Source organism: Dreissena polymorpha, chromosome 12 (genome assembly GCF_020536995.1).
Source record: "Dreissena polymorpha isolate Duluth1 chromosome 12, UMN_Dpol_1.0, whole genome shotgun sequence".
NCBI lineage: Eukaryota > Metazoa > Mollusca > Bivalvia > Myida > Dreissenidae > Dreissena > Dreissena polymorpha.
The window spans coordinates 41,153,206-41,175,731 of NC_068366.1; the positions used below are offsets into that span (position 1 = coordinate 41,153,206).

Consider the following 22,526-nt stretch of genomic DNA (forward strand, 5'->3'; position numbering starts at 1 on the left):
ATTAAAATCTGCTTCATGATATAATAATGTTATTTTACCATAAATAAACATATCTATATGGGCTGAAGTAGGTTTCAAAAAATAATTTCAAAATCGCAAAATAACGAATTTCGTGTTCTCAGAAAAAACACTATTTTCCGGAGCGGTTTTTGATTTCCTAATCGGAACAATATATATATATATATAGCTTTGTTGTATTGTGTGCATAACCAATCAACTAAGGACAAAGTTTACTTGAAGATTGCATAATTTAAAAAAAAATGCGGCTTGAACGGCAGAAATTTAGAACAGTCTATCCTGAACCTTTTGATAGATTTTACATCTTTGTCAAATAAAAACGTGCACCGATCAATGTTTATATACGCTTGAAAACTAATCATTTATTTCCCGATTGGGGACGAAAAATGTTAAAACAAGGAACACAATTGAAAGCTCTGGGGAATCCGCACATTTCCTTTCAGGAAATTTTCCCTCACTGTCTGGTTGTCTAGGAGTCTCCATATAAATTACATTCGTAATGCATTACCAACTTACTTAGGCTTACTTGTTTAAAAATGAGTAAGCTTACTACTTTGCCTCGATGTTCGGAAATGTGCGTTTAAATCCTCTCGCAAACTAAGATCACATATACAATGTTCTATAAATTAAATAAAGATGAATCCATGCTTTCTTTTTTAGATACTATCGATGTCAATGAACAGATCAATATTAGCAATGCAAAGAACTTGCCTTGAAAAGATGTATTCAGGTCCATTTGAATATTTGCGTTGACTTTTTGTGCCAAGTAATTCTTTTTGATCATCTCCATTCCCAAATAATTTTCTTTATACTTTCAATCAGCGCCAAACTCAGCATAACTGCCTTGCAGGTATCTCCGACATACGTACAAAATATCCAAATAACGACGCTTATATGCACAACATCCATGTTCGCATCTAAGAACACCGAAGATCGAAACAATATAGTTTAATTGTACCATATATTTCCATTCATAATGCAGGCATACAGGATGGAAATATTTAAGATATATACTGAGCTTTTTTATTGTAAAAATCCGGCTTATCGCTGCAGTACGACATACAATATGTGAGAACCTAATGCTGTCGATATCGGGCTATTTGATAACATGAGCTTTACAATGTCATTGGTTATTTATACCTTTAATAAATTCATCTCTAAATACTGAACATATTGTTTACATTTTCTATGTTGTGATATTTAGGTCTCAACAATGTGCTTTTCCGTTTCTCATATAATAGCAGTACTATTCTTATCATACGGTTGAATTGTCCAATCGCAGAGCTTAGTTCGATCATGTGATTTGAGACGTTTAACGCATTTGACAGTGCAAATACGTGCACAGTACCTACTCAAACAAAAAGACTGTGATCGTTATTTTAACTCTTAAATAAAAAGAGCTGTAATAAAGAAGCGAATGTGAATATGTACACAAAGTTGCTCGTTAAATTATCGCTTCACACATAGTGTTTGTAAAACAAATATAGCTTCACATCAAGTTTGTCTTTTAATACAAATACCGTATCACATAGTTGGTCCTAAAAATATCGCTTCGATAATTGGTCGAACAAATTTCGCTTCACACGAAATTGGTCTATAAACAGATCGCTTCACAGTTGTACAAATATAGCTTCATATACAGTTCGCCGTATATATTTAAAAACAATATTTCATGTAAAGAATATCTATTGAAAATAAATGCATTAATTGATACAGCGGTGTTGACAGGAACATTTTTTTCCAGACAAACTAATCAAACCCACAACGATAATATATTTGCTAAAAAAACAACACCCATGCATGTAAGATTATGTCACCTAAAGCAGATGTAAACGAAATGAGTAGGAAAGCTTAGTTTCCCATTTTAAATCAGTGTGAGTATGGCGTACATTAAGCGTAATGCAAAACTTAAATAGATATATACTTATAGATGTAATACAAGTACGTGCTATATAACATCGAAGATATAACATATAACGTATTACGCATTGACACAGAGGTTAACTATTGCTAGGCAAAGTTTTGATTAACGTCATGTCCAAATCTTGACGTATTTAAACACGTACTGCTATACAAAAAGTAGTTGCTGACTGAATAATGCATGTTTTCGAGTCAAAATACTTAAGCGAATGAATGGATACATTAAAAGCGTATAAGTTAGTAGCCAATCCGTGTATAACAAATGTAATATAATATAGCAAATAACTGAAACAAAAAAAAACTATATACAAGCACATAATGTCAGAAGGTTCAAAGGGTACATTCGTGCAACAGTTAATAGACAAAACACCTATTATGCATTACAAAGAAAGGAAGCATAACAATGTCAAACTCAATTTTTGATTCGATTTGCTCGGAGAACATGACGGCATGCTCAACACGCTACTTATCCGCCTTTTCGGATTTCACTTTGTCGGATTTGACCGACACGTTCTCGTCTCCGACAGATTCCTTTCGGACAGATGACATTGTTTCGTAGCCCGGGTTGATGTAATATGGCGGTGGCTGCGACAAGTAGTCTTTCCCGTCCACGATGTCTGCCTTGATGTAGTCCGGGTTGTCGTATGGCGGCGGGGATTTCGAGGGAGTGTACGGGGGCAGCTTCACGTCAAGATCGCCAGGAATCGCGTAAATACCGTGACTGAACCCGGTTCGAAGGTCACGTGGTCTGCGTCGCGCATTCGCATCGCTCTGTGGATTGTTCAGTCGTTGTCGTCGTTTGCAGACGAACACGACGACCAAAATGACTGCCACCAGTACAATGGCACCAATCGAAACTCCAACTGAAAACAACGATTTGTACGCTTCAGTTGTTGTTATCATTACTGATTTCGACAGCTGGCATAGCTCGCATATATTAATCTGACACCGATCTTTACGCATTAATAACTATATTTAACTACCGTTACATTGGATACATTTTCCGTCCTGGAATCAAGTTATCGACAAAAGCTTATCGCAATAAGTGTTCTACGTAACGTTATCTGTTTTTATTTTTGTCAAAATACTGTTATCCTATCGAGCAATACATTGATTACTGAATGTAGATCCGGTGGTTTCGACGAGTGTTGGGCACCTGCAGGAAAAAAAACGAATACATATGTAGGAAACATTTAATGCACATAATGTATGCTCATAAAGTTCCCTCGTATCCAGTTAATGTTGGCGGACTATATATTATATACTTGTTTCTTTCAAACAGCCAACAATTCGGCTCTGAAATGCTGTGACGATAATGTTATATGAAATACAAAATGGTATGATATCTTAGCAAAGACGATCGTCTTAATGCTAAATTTATCTACAAAGAATCTACGGAACGCACTCACCAATTTGAAACACATCATTTCCCGGGGTTCGTGACAGCCTTTCCCGCTGTCCTTGTGGGAGCTGCTCCACAGGCGTGTCTGAAATGGATCACTTCGTACGTGTACCGGGTGCATATTGAATGAACGTACATGTAACGGGTGCATCGATTGGTTTATTGACAAAACCATACATGTAACGGGTGAATTGATTGATCTATGGAATAAACCGTATATGTACCAATGCATCGATTGGTCTATATTATAGAATGGTATCATGTTAAGGAATTTCGGTCGTCAACAATTATAAGGATTTAAATCTACATAGCAGGTATATTTTGTAGTGCACAACACAAATAGTTTCAATTAAAATAGAAGAAATGGTTTTCATAATAAATACCTAAAATGAGAATTACCCCGGTACTCGTATTTTAGTATAGATCATTAAAATTGGATACAAACTGTGAATACATTGAACATATTTTATTTTGTTTTATATTAATTTAGTGTGCAAAAAACCGTTTACACATATTAAAAGCTTTCATAAAAAATTTGTTATGAACTGAACAACATCAATAGTATTTTGTTCACCATCATCAACTTTAAAATAGTATTGTGAATTAATCAAATATGGGACTTAAATCAGTTTCTATTATTCTAAAACTAAGCTTTACTATTTTTGAGAAATCGAGGCCTGTAGATTTAACGAAATATCTCTTTACTTGGAGAGCTGACGTAAACGTTGAAGTCGCAGCGTCCCTCGTTCATCTCATAGTCCAAAACCACGTAGCTGAGGGAGTAGTTTCCCGCGGCTAGGGGCTGCCTGTAGCGCGCGTCCGGGCACTCCTTCTGGAACACGCCCACATTGTCCGAGTATACGGGGTCGCTCCACTTGGGCACCTCGTAGTCCATCACGTAGATGTCCTTTGGACAGGTCTTGAACACTGGCGCTATAGTGTCTGCAAAATATCAGTACGTGCACGATATAGCTCGGAACTTCAGGATTTCAAGGGCCTATCTGACAGGTGTTTAAGAAGCAGATCACAGTACGAATATCTCTTCGCAGATATCCGACTGGTGCGAGCAAATCTTATTGATTCTCTGTCGCTATTTCAAACAGTGTATTGATGATCGATTTTATTACATATCCTGTATATAAAATAAGCTTTTATGTACTTTTTTCCAGATTGTTTTTTTTACTTTATACGATATGTTAATGACAATAACATTCGAAACCAGTCCAAAATTGATTAATCTTCCAGACCAGGAAAGATATAAAACAAGAGCACCGCATAACGGGTGCCAACGCTCGGCTGAGGGTGCAGTTTTGAATGAATGAAAGCTTTTTAGAGGTCACAGTGACCTTGACCTTTGACTTAGTGACCCAAAAATGGGTGTGGCGTGTAGAACTCATCAAAGTGTATCTACTTATTAAGTTTCAAAGTTGTAGATGGAAGCACTTTGATTTTAGAGCCAATGTTAAGGTTTTAGCAAGGCGGACGGCGGAAAGACACGACACGACACGACGAGCTGGCTTTGACAATACCTCGGGTTTTCGCCGAAAACAGTCGAGCTAATAAAATTACAGTTGCTGCCGTTGTGGTGGTAAAAGTGGCTACCGTTTGATAATTAATATTGGTTTGCAAAGTTGTTACCGCTGGGGAGGTTTCAGTGCTTACTGCAAGGGAGGTAACAGTGCTTGCCGCTGGGGAGGTAATAGCGTTTTCCGTTTGGTGGTAATAGTGGTTACTTTGAGGAGTGAGGGGGGGGGGGGGGCAAACGTGGTAATCGATAGGCAGGAAACCGAGTTATCCTGGAGAGGTTATATGGTGGTTACAGCTAAGGTAAATGTGGTTCGCTTAGGTGGTAAATGTGGTTGCCGATGAGAAGATAATAATGATAGCGGTTACCGCTAGAAAGGTAAAATTGGATACCGCTGAGGAAGTGCTTACCACTGAGAAGGTTTAATGCCATATAAATGTACATGTCTTTGTTATTTGTGTTCGCATGCAGTGAGGTTTCAAAACATTGCTTAGGTTGAATTTGCACTAAAATCAAGGATCGTCGAGGAATGAGTTCTATGATATATTAACTACATTTCGCCACCTCAGCATAACAAGGGCTGTGTTAACACTTCCTTATGTGACGACTAAAAAACATTGAACATCGCATGTTCTAAAAAGCAGTTTACCACGAAGGACTGCCTCAAATGTGCACTCAGCAATGCCTGTAAGTCCTTGAACCGACGCCTTGACCTTGATAGTGCGGCTGAGAGGATCCGAACATGCGCAGTGACGGATTAATTCTGGACTGAACGTAACCTGGAGTCAAACAAATATGACGATACTTCATGTGTGCTGTAATTATACAAGAACAACTCAAAGATTGTAAAACAATTGAAATGAGGCAGTGCATTGTTTACTCCAACAAACATTTTTGATCGATTACAGAATTGCACAGTCCTTGTTTGTTTGATATATTATACATTCGTAAATGATAAACACACACTTTTCAATGTTTCGAAAATAATCGTTTTTAAAATACTTCTTAAAGCTAAATGAACCACAAACTGTGAATCTTTGTACAGTAAGGGACAAATTAACAAAATATTAGTCCTTGCTTTGAAGTCACTTTATTGTGAAAGACATATATGTTTATGTCACTGAACACTATTCAGTTAGTAAAAACTATATTTAAATACGTTTGTGTTCGAAAGCTATTAATGCGTATATAATGTATACTAAACTGAACGCTTGCTACGAAAATGTAGTTAATTCGACACTTCATTGATTTACCAAGTAGTTTAGAGGCAGCATTCGTTATCAAAATTTTTAAAAATCTATTTTCGTCGGTAAGATGTACTATAAAACGATATCTGCAAAATTATATTTTCATAATGTTAGCAGACAAGGACTTTTATTCCTACAAATAGGAACTCAAAATCTACACAACGCCACTTACGATAGGTTCTCTATCATAGCCGTAGGAAGCGGATACCCGTGTATTCGAGACGGTGAATGTCTCGGTACTGCCGGAACTGGTGTTAAGGATCACCGTGTTGCTCGGACAGATAATCCTAGGGGGACGAGCAGTATCTAGAATATACACAGAGCACTCACTTTGAATTGTACGAACTGTTTTTACAATATAAAAACGTTTATACACAGTCGTGGTAATGATAAATAACTTAAACAGTATGTCGTGATAAAAAGCGGATAAGCATTTCTTCGTGAATGTACATTTTAAATATGAGGTGATGACTGTGCTAAAACATACGTGTTCCATAGTGTCCGCTTCACAGTTGTCGGTTGGATAAACACAACTCTTAAATTTGAGGTTTAAATTATAAAAAAAACTCATCATAATGTGTCTAAAATGTTTGCAAAACAAAAGTATATTGATATGCATTTTGCATAAAATATATTAAAAATAGAGTAAGTTTGCCTAACGAGGAAACGATATTCGATATTCGTTCAATAAGTTTATCTTTGTAATTGCAATGTCCTTTTCAAGACATGAACTATAAAAAGTAAATGTATAATCAATATAACAATTTACAAGCCAATATTTAAAAAAAGGCCTATAACGTAGACAAAGTTCTCACCCCCACAAGAGGCGCAGCATTCCCCTTGCATGGTAACCCGGGAATCTTGCCCGCAAGGGGGCGGTGCGCAACTCATCGAGCGGCACGGGAGGTCTCCGTCCGGCTGGCAGTAACAATCCTGAAAAAGGGTGGTACGGTTCCGAACCAGTTTCGATGCGTATATGAAATACGTATTTTACATATAAAAAAAGAAATTAGAATCCCTACAAACTATGATTTAATCTATAGACGCAAGTAACGGTGGTCAAGACAACTGTTTACCAAATCGTTTAAAATAACAAGAGCATAACGTGCACGCCGACGCCGACATTTGATTGAGAAGTATAACTTGTTGATAAATTATCGTGCTAAAAATTATGATGCCAGCAAAATCAATAAAGTCAACTAAAGATACAAAACCACAAAATCACCGTCTTGCCCAATACTGCATTTTAACCTTGATGTGCCGATATAACTGTGTTTAATACGAAGGTGGTATGTGATGAAAATGGAATAACACCAAATGATATGCAACATGAACATAAAGTATATAAACTAACTGTGCAAGAATCGGGCTTGTAGATCTGGCCTGCCATAAGCCGGGTACCATCGTTTGCAGTGCAGGTTGCAACTGGTTTTCGGCACACCGTTTTGCAGCCCTCCTTACAACAGACCTGGTCCCCGGAACAATCAGAGTTGCTATAGCATTCTTCGCCACAACAGTACGGTTGAGTGCCGTTGTATGACGGACAGGTTCCCGGCTGATTAACTGAAAAAAAAAGTGTTTCATTATGGGTTTATGAAAAATGTACGTTGTATATAATTATGTTTCTCGTATATCCTGCAATACAGGGCACTTAAATATGAAATATAATTCGCTGTCTTTTTCACCAGCATCGCAAATAGGGCAAAGCCGTTGTTCTCTATAGATACCGCGATATCTGCCGTTTGCGATTTCTATCGGAAAGGTTCCGGAACGAAGTTGTGCAAAACTATTGTGCGTTATATTGTTTACGGTTCTTCATAGGGTTAGGCATAACAACGTTTTTTTTTTCTAAATTACATTTAAATTTTATGTCTAACGGGAAATGACTGACATGACTCAGTTCTCTCGCCGATTCCAAAATGTATAACCTTGTTGAATAAATATTTAGAAATAATGGCATTTTCAATGGCACTTTTACCATTGGAGTTAACAAACGTTAAGTGCCCATAATTTCTATCTTCACCTAGTCTATCATTAGCGACAATTTGATGGTTAGAAATGCAAATGTTTCAGAAATGCATTTTACATCAGCCTTTTAATCTTATCTGCACTGCTTGTAATATATGACATCCATTCCTTTCTTACAAAGAGTTTTTTGGTTGAAAACCAAATAAGCATGTCAGAAATTTCCATTAACCATACCGTTAATTTAAACGATGGTCTCTGGAATGGTATATCAGTGTGATACCATCCATTTTTAGTCACCGCTACTGCAATACTTACAGTGTTTCTCACAGCTGTCTCCCACATACTCCGGAGTGCAGACACAGTACTCGCGCCTGTTGTCACGCAGACATGTGCCTCCGTTGAGGCAAGTCTGGCATGTCGCTGAAAATAGTTCCGCACATTAGAAACAGCAGCAGCAGTGAGAATAAGGACCCATTGGACCATCAACAACTTTACACAGTCTTAAAACGTACTCTTAAAGGGGCATTCCAACAGATTAAGGCGATTATTGAAGCTTGTCATTAAATGCTTTATATTGATAAATTTAAACATTTGAACTAAAAATCAGTAAAACAAACAAGAATACAATTTAAAAAATGAAAAAAGTAACCCTCAACAGGGCTCGAACCACCGAGCCCTGGAGTCCTGGAGTGAACAGTCTCCCGCCTAGACCACTCGACCATCCATGCTCATGCTAAGAGCGGATGTATTTTTTACCTATATAAGCAATCCTCGTAGTATCTCAAAATAAAACGACAATAACAGAACTTTCCAAATTGTTCAATCCAATTCGCGTCGCACGACGCTTTATAATTTTCAAATTTTAAATCATCAAAAGATGCATGTAATAGATATTTAAGAACATGGTAAATGGTCAGTATTACTATTTCCTCAAAAATATCACAACGAAAACGAAAATTTGTGAATCTGAAACAACTTTTTTTAATTTGTCAATTTTCCAAAACGTGAATTCTGTTGGACGGCCCCTTTAAAACACAATCTTAAAAATCACGTGCTTTAAGCGATTCAGTCCCTAGCGGAGCAGATAAAAACAAGAGCACCGCATAACGGGTGCCACGCTCGGCTGCGAAAGCTTGTAAGAATTATTTTTTTTAGAGGTCACAGTGACCTTGACCTTTGACCTAGTGACCCAAAATGGGTGTGGCGTGTAGAACTCATCAAGGTGCATCTACATATGAAGTTTCAAAGTTGTAGGTGGAAGCACTTTGATTTTAGAGCAAATGTAGAGGTTTATGTTAAAGTTTTATATTAGAGGTCACAGTGATCTTGACCATTGACCTAGTGACCCAAAAATGGGTGTGGCGTGTAGAACTCATCAAGGTGCATCTACATATGAAGTTTCAAAGTTGTAGGTGGAAGCACTTTGATTTTAGAGCCTATGTTAAAGATTTATATTAGAGGTCACAGTGACCTTGACCTTTGACCTAGTGACCCAAAAATGGGTGTGGCGTGTAGAACTCATCAAGGTGCATCTACATATGAAGTTTCAAAGTTGTAGGTGGAAGCACTTTGATTTTAGAGCCAATGTTAAGGTTTTAGCACGACGCCTACGGCGGACGGCTGACGGCGGACGTCGGACGGCAGATGACAGCTGGCTATGACAATACCTCGGGTACCTCCGAAAACAGCCGAGCTAAAAATATCACAGAACTCAGTTTGAGTCCGTGAAATTCTTTACTTACAAAACTCGCACTGATTGCCGTAATGACCCTCCGTGCAGTTACAGAAAGGCCGTCCATTCCGAACAGTGCATTTACCGCCGTTCATACAGTTACATACGGCTGCAAATAAAGAGAGGATGATACAATACATACCCGGTCCATTTAGTAATTGAAAAAAAACTAAACAAGTGACGAACGAAAGCTTGAAAGCGTGTGAAATTTACGTACGTGCGACATTCCAGATCAAGCTTTGTATTATCATTAATTTATTGGGGCTGTATTTCCATTAGCATTGATCGAAGAATTGGGGAATATTCTAAAACTATAAATAGTAACGAGGAACATAAATATATGACATAATTGCGTCACTTAAGAAACATTTTAAAGTATAATACGGTGTTAACTCATAAATATATATATTATAGCTATATTATTTGTAAAATTAATTATCAAAATAACAAAGGATAAACTTACGGATTTCACACGATTGCCCAGTAAATCCTTGTGGGCATTTGCAGTAGAACCCATGTCTGTAGGGCTTGCCTCCGTTCTCACACTGCAAAGCACCGCTACTGAAGTTGCCTAAATAAGAATATACGTCGAATCGGGTCACAATTAAGATAATTTTATAATCGTTTAAAAAGTATTGTAAACAGCGGCAACATACATGTATGAATATGAGCGCATATGAACCGCATACATCGTGCAGTCACCTAACAGACACCGTTTGGTCACCTGGCAGGCACCGTGTGGTCATTTAACGGACACCGTTAGATCACCCAAACTTCAACTTTCGATCACCGCACGTACATCATTCGGAAACCAGACCGACTATGCGCGGTCATCTTAAGGACACCGTGCGGTTAACTACCGGACACAGTTACCCAAAGACTCGTATTAGATAGACAAAAATGTGCGGTCAACTAACAGACATCAGGCTGTCACTTAATTGACTTCGGATAGACATCGAGTGGTAACCTAAGAGACATTCTGCAGTTATCTGATGGACATCATGTGGTTATCTTATAGACACCGTGCGGTAACCTCAGCGACAGCGTGCGGTCAACAAAAGGGCACCGTATGGTCACATACCGAACGCCGTTCGATCAACTAACCGACAGCGTGCGTTAAACTAATTGACATATTGTACTTACCTATCAGACACCGTGCGCTGACCTAACGGATACGGTATGCTCACCTAATAAACAACCTGTGGTAACCTTTTTGTCACAGAATGGTCATCGATTCATCAGCGTTTGGTCATAGTTCGGTTAACGTATGGAAACCGTGCGGTCATTTAATGGACATATCGCGGTCTGCACCTAATTAACTGCTCACGGTACGTGTGCATTGTGTGGCCAACGCACGACTCATATGTGTATCGATTGAGTTTCATGAAATTTACATTAAACTTTTCCTTGTATTTTACGATGACGTACGAATATGGCAAGATTATCGCTATATAACCGCAAGATGCTCGTGGTTTTTAATTTCCTCATCTAGATTTCAGTGTAAATTGGCACGTTTTATAATTTTCCTTATTCAAATGCCAGGTAAAACAACATGAAAAAAATTATATTTGAACAAAACAAACGCTCCTAAACTTCCGCATTTATAAGCAGGTACAGTCTGTGTGTTTAAGTAATTAAATATACAAGGTATAACTCGAAAAGTCTAACAGTGATACTTAAAGTGACACGCAATCAAAGAGTTTGTCTAAAGTATGCTAGTATTCACTATACAGAACGAAACGGTATGAAAACTGCTGTAGTATGATTTACCATATTATATAGCTGGTGTTTTCATAACGGTAAGTCATGTACCGAAGCATATTCTTTGAACATTTTTTCACGTATGTAAACATTTATCAATTAAGATTTGGTCAGCATTTAATTTTGGAACAGTCGAGACTCACATTAACTGGGTTCGGCATGTCTTCAATTCTATTTTATATCTCTTGATAGTATTATGGTACTTGATTTATCAATACATTTGGAATAAAAAAACCACGCTTATATGAAGAATATTTACATTTCATGATGTTATTTGAATTATGTTGCACCCTATTTGATACGCCTTTTAGGTCCGGTTATGAATGCTATATTCAGAAACTTATCAGTGTGTTTGGAGATAAGATATACCGGATATTAATCGCGTTGTGGTCTACACAGTTAACTGGTTTCTGCAACCACTCTATTTAAGATTTAATTTCAAATATCCGTACCACACGTAAAACACACTTTAAATGAACGTCAAGTATGAATATATATAGAGGATATTTGTTCATGTCAGCGTAAGATCGTTTGTTATTTCACGAGTGATCATAGAAAAAAAATTCAAGAAAATAATTAACAGCTGTTTCCCTTTTGCTGAAAAATTACCCTTTCTCCCGCGGCGTGCCTCAATATATTTCAATACACAAAATGACGTCATAAATTCCAGCGAAATTCTCGAGTTAAACTCTTTTACAATGTAAATAAACGGTGAAAAAAAGCATTAAAAAGAAATTTGTTGAATTCGGTGGAGTACCGATTTTTATTCACTCGTGATCATAAAAAAAAATGATTATCTTGATATGACAATCTGAAAAAAGACAAAGTCGTTCCGCAAATTTGTTATTTTCACCGGTGAAAATAACAATTTGTTTATTTTCACTGCTGTTATTTCACTGCAAAAATGTCATATTTTATCATAAGGTATAAAAGAAATATGTTTACGTACTAAGAATATTCGCATACGTATTACGTATTCAAAGGTCTAAACAAAAATACACTGTATGACAAAATTTTGTGGCACTTTTTAAAGCTGATATAAATATGATTTTAACAGCTTGGATATAGTGCACGCATTTTCGTCTGTTATGGCTACAGTCGCTTTTAAAACACTTAAAAGCCAATTGCAAAAAAATGCTCGAATTTATACTTGTAGTACGCTTTATATCAGAAAGATTTCAGCTAAAACAATATGTTTGGACACGATGTTGCTACATACATTATGCTACTCATTCGCTTAGTAGTAAGAAAGAAAACTTACTGCATCTTCCGTATCTGTCTCTGGTGTAGCCATCGCAACATCGGTCGTAGCACTTGTAAAGCGTGCAATACTTTTGGGTGTAGCACATCCTGAGAGGCAGTACGGGAAAACAGTTTAAATTTTATGGTAAATATTTAGATCAACATCGTGTAGGTATGTAGAGTATAGATGAAAGTTGAACACCAGGGATAAACTTTAACTGAAGTTGTACACATTGTATCACGTTTTCTAGTAAAATGGATGATGTTGATGACTAAATGCGAAGGTAACAGGCGAATATGGTCCCAGATAATTTGTTTCTAACCGTTACTTTGTTTATACGGTTGATGAAGTTAAAAGAAACACAATCACAACAGTTCTATGATTGTTTAAAGGACGCGAACGTTTCTGATAATACCTGCACAGTCCACTATCCCCCAAGTAGGTGACGTCATAATCGGGATCATTATCATGTTCTCCGTTGTACTCCGGAGCTTCGATGTTCTGATTCCGGAAGTAGTCACAACACGCAACCTTGATGCAGATAAAGTTACCAGACGACAGCGCTGAGCAGACGTGAGTTTGGTTGTTGACGCTTGGACAATTTTCCGGTTTCTGATCGTACCACGAGCTTGAAAATAAACAAACGATCCAGCATAGAAGATCTCCAACAGCGTACGCCTGTTTTTTGTGGTTTAGTACATGGTATGATCATTAAGAAAAGAAAAGAAGAACATTAAAATTGAGAGGGTATACATAATTCTTTGAAGTCTAAGTCTACGGTTACATTTGTTTTGTCCAATCTTTTTATGAAGTCGGAACCAGTCAAATCTCTACGCGGAGGAAGAGTTAAAATACTAAGAACCAGTCAAATCTCTTTATTATTTCAGTTCCTAAGTGCCTTCTCATTTGGATAATAATAGGGTTTAACACAAACGTTTGAAATAATATGGATATACATTTGTGCAAGGCATGCGTGGCATTCGTAACACGCCGTTGCATTCTAAAAACAGGACATGAAATATGAATCGAACGAATAAACAGTCAGTTTTCGTCACCGAACATCACTGAATCGAGAGAAAAATCGAAATGAATCATTCTGCGTGTTCATTTTTATATCATTTTTTGAACAGGATGCGCACATTATTTCATGAAAAATCTCATATTCACTCAAGCGAGATGCATTTAATGCATTTAAGATGTTTTCTAACATGCCCATGCGTAATTTCGATCTTATTTAACAAAACAGCAGTCACATTTAATAAATTGAGCAAAAAGACAACACGAAAGAGGTGCGCCGATAACACGATAGTTTTTATTTTATTATTTATGTTTATGTCGAAAAAGAAATGCCTAAAAATAACGTACGTGTCTCGCCGGCGCGCATTGTAACGTATTGAAAGGAATTTAAGTAAATACCACATTCGTTCAAACTCAAGAACGATGTGGTAAAAATTAGCTACCATAAAATGTTATTGGAGCGGCGTTAAACACTTATTAAAAAAGACGTGTAAAGAGGCCAATCGTTTTAAGAAAACTACAAACCAAAACTAGTGTTATTTAAATGTATACGGTTATGTAAGGTACAGTCCGTAAAATTAGAACCAAACTAACCCGACCTTTATTATATCATGGCACATACTGTATGTATTATAATAAAACTATATACGTTAATAAACGTGATATGACAATAAATACAACAATTTACAACATTGTATTGGCATAATGTACCATTTTCTGACGCTTAGTACATTGAACACGGGGCGTTCTATTTTCATCGTCGGTCTCAATGTTCTAAATTCGAAACAACCGTATTGTGTGTATTTTCGAAACGCTCCAATAAACAGGACTTACCATACATCTAGCTATATTCAATGACACGGTTTGTAAATATAGTGCTTATGACGCTGCTTTTCAAAGTCTTTTATTTAGTCAGTTAAAAATAACCATGATAGTCACGTTTTCTACCCGAACAAACCTTGCGTAACAAGAAATCCAACATTTAAATAACAACTATTCACTAATAAATCATCACCGGCTGTCGGGATATTGTAAATATTGAATGACGATACAAAACTATGTGAGAGCGTTGAACGAACTTATAAAAATAACGTAGAGTGAACATATGACTTACATGTACATACATTTGATTGTTCGATTCAATATTGAACTGCACAGTTTATCCATACTCGGCACGTATATATGTGTGCTGAATAAACAACTTAGCACGTATATATATATGATAAGAATTAACAACTTAGCACGTATATATGTGATTTACAACTACTTTTTTCCCGTAAAGAGTTATATATCATCAATAATATATTGTTACAATCATAAACAGTGTATTTTATTTGATAGTGCCTATAGTGGTATTCGAAATCACGCCTTCAAAAATCGGCGGAATCATTTTGTATGCGATTTTCCCGTTATCAATAGAGGGGATGCCTTTAGTACTTACCGGTAGTTTGTTTTCGCGTTTGAAGCAGATAAGCTAAATCGATAAATATGGTAATGTGTCGTTTAGATGCAATACATATTTGCGACTCCAGAACGATATGGCAAAACACTACCATCACAATAGGGCATGAGAGCGGCTTGAACACAAATTACAAACGACGCGTACAGAGGTCAGTCGTCTTCAAAAAAAGTACAAAACAGTATCGTTTGTAAGTTTAAAATAAAGGTCACTTAAATACGTGTACATGATTATGCAAGATACAGTCTTTTAAATAACACTAAGCATGACATATATAACGCAATTGCGTTTACATGTTATGTAACTTTAATTTTTACTGAAATAACCATAACCTGCACGAAGAGCGTCAGTCGGCTTACAGAAAATTCCACTCCACTGAGACGGCGCTACTGCGTGTACAGAGCGACATTCTTCAGTCTCTAGATCAGAACGAAGCCACTATTCTAGTTATGCTGGATTTATCAGCCGCATTCGATACGATCGACCATACCACTCTTCTGAACCGACTCGAACAGCAATTTGGAATAACAAACAAGCCATTAAGATGGATGAAGTCGTACTTGACCGACCGCTATCAAACTGTTTGCATTGATGGCGAGCTGTCCAAACCCGTACTTAAGACCTATTCAGTGCCTCAAGGGTCCGTACTGGGACCCAAAAACTACAGCTTGTATACAAAACCAGTGGGGGCCATCTGTAGAAAGCATAATCTACAACATCACTTCTATGCCGATGACTCCCAGTTGTACATGTCATTTAAACCCAAGGATTCTGTTTCGCGCGAAGATGCGCTGCAACGAATTGAAGCGTGTGTGACTGATATAGTACTGTGGATGAATAACAACTTACTTAAAATTAATGCCGACAAAACAGAAGTGATTATCTGTGTACCAAAGCACATTAAAACTGAAAATTTCACCGTTAAAATCGGCACAGCTGTTATCAAACCAACAACAGCTGTTAGGAACCTTGGTGCCATTCTAGACTCTCATTTAGATATGGAAAAGCAGGTAAACTCTGTTTCCAGATCATGTTACAACCAGATCAGACAAATAGGTCGAATTCGGAAATACCTGACTGTGGATGCAACAAAATCTCTGATAAACTCTTTGGTAACATCAAGACTTGATTACTGTAATTCCCTGTTATGTGGATCACCGAGTTATGCTCTGAACAGACTTCAAAGTGTTCAAAATACCGCTGCTCGTGTAATCACCAGGACACCACGACAAGGTCACATTACACCGGTGCTTAGGGAACTCCACAGGCTTCCTGTACATGCAAGAGTGGAGTACAAAGTACTGATGCATGTGTTTAAAGCACTTCAAGGACAGTCACCAAGCTACATCAAGAGTATGCTTGAGATTTACACTCCACGCAGAGAACTCAGATCTCAGAATAACTCAGTCCTGCTAGTCGCGCCGAGAACCAGGACTGTGTCGTACGGAGGCCGTTCGTTCAGGTCTGCCGCTCCAACACTTTGGAACGCGCTACCAGCATCGCTCAGAGACATTAAAACATTACCAGCCTTTAAGAAAGCACTGAAAACCCACTATTTCGCAAACATTTACTTGCAATGATGATTATTTCAAAATTAATTCTGTGACAAGACTAAACAAAGCACCGATTTATGTTATACCAGTTTACGAGTAGTTTGTTATTTTAAACGTTTATTCTATGTTTAGCTTGGTATTAATTTCTTTTAAGCGCTTACGGGTATTTATTTTATAATTTGTTTTAATTCTTAAATACCATATTTTATAATTGTTCATAAATATGCTTGTCATTTATATCCTCGTAGTATGTAGGTTTCTATCTATTTTCAGTTTTATATGTGTCCATCTATCGCTGTGTATCATAGTTTTAAATTTCTTTGTTAATTTTACTGGTTGAACCATGCATTTGTATTGTACAGCACTTTTGAACGTGTGAATTCATGATAAAAGTGCTATATAAATATGGTAAATAATAATAATAATAATAATAATAATAAATATCTGACAATAAGCTCACTCTTTATCATTGTTATGTTATTATGAAGTTACATGAATTTTTCTGACGCTAAGTAGGTTGAAATGCGGATTACCACACGGTTTATTTCACCGCACACCCCAATGTACAACCGAATTTAGTGTCATTGTATGTTGTTGTTATTGCAGTTGTTTTTGTGTAAGAACGCTTCTGCGAACATGATGTTTCATATGAGAACACGCTTTTGTAGTGAGACCTCAGTCTCACGGGGATAATTTTCTATGCGAACAAACCAAGCGTAGTAAATAAAGATATCCAACATTTTGAAACAGCTATTTACATGAAATTATTTTACAAAATGTTAAATAATCGGGAGTGGGTTGAAATCAGAGCAATGACGAAGAAATGTGAGAGTCCACAATGGGCTCGACAATGCAAAATATACGTAAACGAGGAAAGCAAACTTTTTTATTTTATGCTTTATTCACGACAAAAAAAAATATAAGAGCACCGCGTAACGGGTGCCACGCTCGGCTGCGAAAGTTGTAAGATTTTTTTTGGATTTTTATCCCCACGCTTTTTGAAAAAAAGGTGGGGATATTGTGGTTATCTCCGCCGTCCGTCCGTCTGTCCGTCCGTCCGTCCGTCCTGGCCACTATCTCCTCCTACACTAAAAGCACTAGAACCTTGAAACTTACACACATGGTAGCTATGAGCATATGTGCGACCCTGCACTATTTGGAATTTTGATCTGACCCCTGGGTCAAAAGTTATAGCAGTTGGGGTGGGGCCGCGTCAGAAATTATCACTCATTTTTTTAGGTTATTTTACATTTACTTCTTTATTTCTACACCGATTCACTTCAAATTGATACTGGACCTCTCTTATGACAATACGGTCAATCTCAACCATGCATGGCCCCATTCCCAACCCTGGGGCGCCCCGCCCACATAGGCCACACCCACCAAAAATTTCCATTTACTATAATTTTTTCATTTCTACACGGATTCACTTCAAATTGATACTGAACTTTTGTTATGACATTAGGGTCAATCTCAACTATGCATGGCCCCAATCCCAACCCTGGGGCGCCCGCCCACATAGGCCACACCCAGCAAAAAATTCCATTTACTATAATTTTTTCATTTCTACACGGATTCACTTCAAATTGATACTGAACTTCTCTTATGACATTAGGGTCAATCTCAACTATGCATGGCCCCATAACCAACCCTGGGGCCCCGCCCACATAGACCACACCCACCAAAAATTGCCTTTACTATAATTTCTTCATTTCTACACAGATTCACTTCAAATTGATACTGAACTTCTCTTATGACAATACGGTCAATCTCAACTATGCATGGCCCCATAACCAACCCTGGGGCCCCGCCCACATAGACCACACCCGCCCAAAATTGCCTTTTACTATAATTTCTTCATTTCTACACAGATTCACTTCAAATTGATACTGAACTTCTCTTATGACATTAGGGTCAATCTCAACTATGCATGGCCCCATAACCAACCCTGGGGCCCCGCCCACATAGACCACACCCGCCCAAAATTGCCTTTTACTATAATTTCTTCATTTCTACACAGATTCACTTCAAATTGATACTGAACTTCTCTTATGACAATACGGTCAATCTCAACTATGCATGGCACAATTACCAACCCTGGGGCGCCCTACCCACATATGTCACACCCACCCAAAATTGCCTTTTACTATAACTTCTTCATTTCTACACCAATTCACTTCTAATTGATGATGAACTTCTCTTATGACAATACGGTCAATCTCAGCTATGCATGGCCCCATTACCAACCCTGGGGCACACCTAGATCAAACATTCGGCGTGGGGATACGCGTCGGCCTCTGCCGCGCCATTTCTAGTTTTAGAAGTCACAGTGATCAAAAATGGGTGTGGCGTGTAGAACTCATCAAGGTGCATCTACATATGAAGTTTCAAAGTTGTAGGTGGAAGCACTTTGATTTTAGAGCAAAATGTCAAGGTGTTAGCACAACGCCGGCGGACGGCGGACAACACGACACGACACGACGAGCTGGCTATGACAATACCTCGGGTTTTCTCCGAAAACATCCGAGCTAATAATGTTGATATATAGGACTTGGCATTTTATCATTAACTATTGAAATGTTACTTTAAATTTAAAACATGTTTTTATGATTATTTTCTCAGCACGTCGCATCGACGTCTCTTGAGGCCGTTTCTTGTTTATAACTAGTTCTTGCTGTGTTTGTTATTATATCATGTACGCGCCGTCAGTGAGGATCGAATGTGTTACGAGCATTTTAAACAGAGTAAAGTATTAAACTTAATAATGTTATTAAAAAAAAAAACTGCGTAAATATTTAGGCCTGTGAAATTTACATTATGTCTATATTACAAGTCAAGGAAAGACCCTTACGTCGATTGCTAAATACATGAAAACATCATTTCTATGAATTTTTTTAACAGCTGTTTCCGTCTGTGATCCGTTCTAGTAACGACCAACGTTAACCTCCAAACAAATAATGCCTTTTCAAGGACATCAATCTGTAAGTGTATGTGTTAACCGTAGTTCCATGTTCTCGATACACTGAGAATCAATCCTAAATGGCCATAGTCGCTTTAAGGCATGTCTACGGATCTTGGTACGGAGGATTGTGCGCGAGATATATTACACATCATGGGTCTTTTAGTGCCCGTGGCGGATCTATTTCATAGGCACCTTGCAAAATGCGACCCAGTGTCTTGCATTGCCAGGTTGAAACTCAATAATAATAACAGTGCCAAATGCGACTCTATGTTAAGTGCACTGTAAGATCTATATAATACGCACCGTGCAAGAGGTGGCCCTTGGTATTTAAGTTCCTGGTAAGATTTCTATTATACGCACCGTGCAAGAGGTGGCCCGTGGTATTAAAGTTCCCGGTAAGATTTCTATTATACGCACCTTGCAAGAGGTGGCCCGTGGTATTTAAGTTCCCGGTAAGATTTCTATTTTAGGCCCCTTGCAAGAGGTGGCCCGTGGTATTTAAGTTCCCGGTAAGATTTCTATTATACGCACCGTCCCAAAGGCGGTCTGTGTATTTTTTTATTGTTCGATGCGGAGCACCAGGATACAACGAATAACGGTTTAACGTTGAGTGCGTATCCGTATATAAAATTTATTTTATTTTTTTAAACGACGTTCAAATTAACCAATTGATCATGTGAGCACTTATATATTTCTGTATAAACATACAGCTCATAAGCATACGACATTTGTACATTGTATGGATCACTATGGCTCGTAAGGGTATTGATCAGCTTCACCTTATTAGCAAACACCGCACGAAAATACCGTGCAACCCGTGAGGTGAAGGCCTTGTCGTAAATAGAACGGAAAGATGTTTTTGTTATTTCTTTTTAGGGTGATAGAGGCAGTTGACAACTCAACCAAACAGTTCTTTTATGTCGATATGTTAACATTGACAAGAAACCAGCTCATTCATTGGCATGCTTAAGTTATGCATAATGCATCATCAGTTACAGAATCAGAATCATGTCATCTCGGATGCAATTTGCATGTTAAATTATGTGCAGCCAGGCGCTCATTTTAAAATCGTTTTCGACGCATTGATTTAGAATGCGACCCGCAATTTAATATGAAACATTGCAAAGTTTCAAACGAGTGTGACTAAAGTAGACAACAAATCCTGTAATACAATCAGTATGCATTATTTGCGGGTGATTAAAGAACTGTGTTTATGTAAGAGTTATTGTTATACGCTCAGTCCAATGTCACACTCGATCCGAATTCTTCATTCTATCGGTCGCGTTCAGCGAACATCTGGTCGATATAAATCAGCAGTAAAGAAGATTAAAAGCAGTGGTTTTCATGGTGATATTCACCAGTTTAAATGACGTGGTTCTGTGGTCTTGATGATCATGGTGATAACTATTACTATAATGCATGCTTTTGTTCATGACGCCGATGTGGCGTTAGCGTGGAAGATGATTGTTACGATGATGATTATAACGATAATAAAATATACATTTAAACAATACAAAACGGCTACATTCAAAAGACCCTTCAAGTAGAAAAAGCAACATTTAAAAAATATACATATATATTGCACAGAAAAATAATCTAGATCTAGTTTTAAAGAAAATATATTTGAATTATCAACATTTTATATAGGTTGTTCAAAACTAGCAAAACAAATCTATTGTAATTTATACTTACGACTGGTCGAAAGGGTTGAACCACGAACCAGTCGCTGTCCCGGCAATTGCCACGACAATAAACAACGCAAATCCCAAATCAGACGACATTTTCAATAAATGTCCGTCCTCTTCGCTTCCTGTTTGAGGTCTAATACACGTATCATATGTGTATACTATTTTCGTTTTGTTACGGATGAATAGGTCGCTTACGAAACGCACGGGTGGTATATGTTAGCACCAACGCAACAATGTGCAAACCACGGATTATTATAGGACTAATGCACTTAGGTTTTTTTTCTCAGCGCTGTATTGTTTTTATACGTCAACGAATACGCCTACGCTGCGGAGTTTACGTGACGTGGTAATAATGATTATTATTTTCGCGCCCTTTTCTTACATAACACAATAAATGATTAAGTGATATATTTACCTGATCGTCACAAATATTGCATCCGTATCCGACTCAAAATTTAGATTACAAAATATTGCATTGTTGATACTTGATGACACCTGTATATATTCAGGTATATTACGGAAACAATTCGAACCTAACCGATTGCCTAATGGTTATTTCGCAACGTCACAAAGTGGTTGTTGTCATGATCAAAATTACTTTGTACACCACGCAATCTTAAAAAAAAATATCATCATGTGTAAAAATCCATAGTTTTACAGTATGAAAGTACCCGTGTGTGTACCGATGCTGTTTGAAACATTGAAATTCAGAATTAATGCGAATGGACTACCAGTATTTTGTAACATTAGCAATAACGTAATTATGTACTGTTAATTATTTTCTTGAAAAAAAAAGGGCATAAAAGAAACAGAAAATTTCTTCATGTGAGTGTAAGATCGTTTGTTATTTCTGCGCCACGAGTGAAAATATTATTTTTCTATGATCACTCGTGAAATAACAAACGATCGTACACTGACATAAACACATATCCTCTATATCATAAAAAAACATATTAATAATAAAATAGTCAACAAGAGTCATATTATTAAAAAAAAGTCAAGCGCGACACATAACATTCAGTTTGCAAGCC

At 37.4% G+C, this 22,526-nt stretch overlaps 2 protein-coding genes across 2 annotated transcripts in view; both read right to left on the reverse strand.

Annotated features, from left to right (window-relative positions):
- LOC127852550 (uncharacterized) overlaps positions 1-22,526 on the reverse strand; it is a 210,728-nt gene that overhangs the window by 77,568 nt on the left and 110,634 nt on the right. The gene's annotated exons all lie outside the window — the stretch shown is intronic.
- LOC127852876 (cysteine-rich motor neuron 1 protein-like) lies at positions 1,513-21,666 on the reverse strand. The gene is made up of 13 exons (XM_052386901.1): positions 21,500-21,666; positions 13,232-13,444; positions 12,835-12,923; positions 10,276-10,383; positions 9,823-9,921; positions 8,396-8,500; positions 7,467-7,675; positions 6,928-7,045; positions 6,285-6,418; positions 5,515-5,644; positions 4,046-4,282; positions 3,348-3,425; positions 1,513-2,801 (listed from the first exon to the last, which is right to left on the reverse strand). Exons 1-13 carry the CDS (start codon positions 21,586-21,588, stop codon positions 2,401-2,403), a joined length of 2,010 nt encoding a protein of 669 aa, XP_052242861.1. The 5' UTR covers positions 21,589-21,666; the 3' UTR covers positions 1,513-2,400.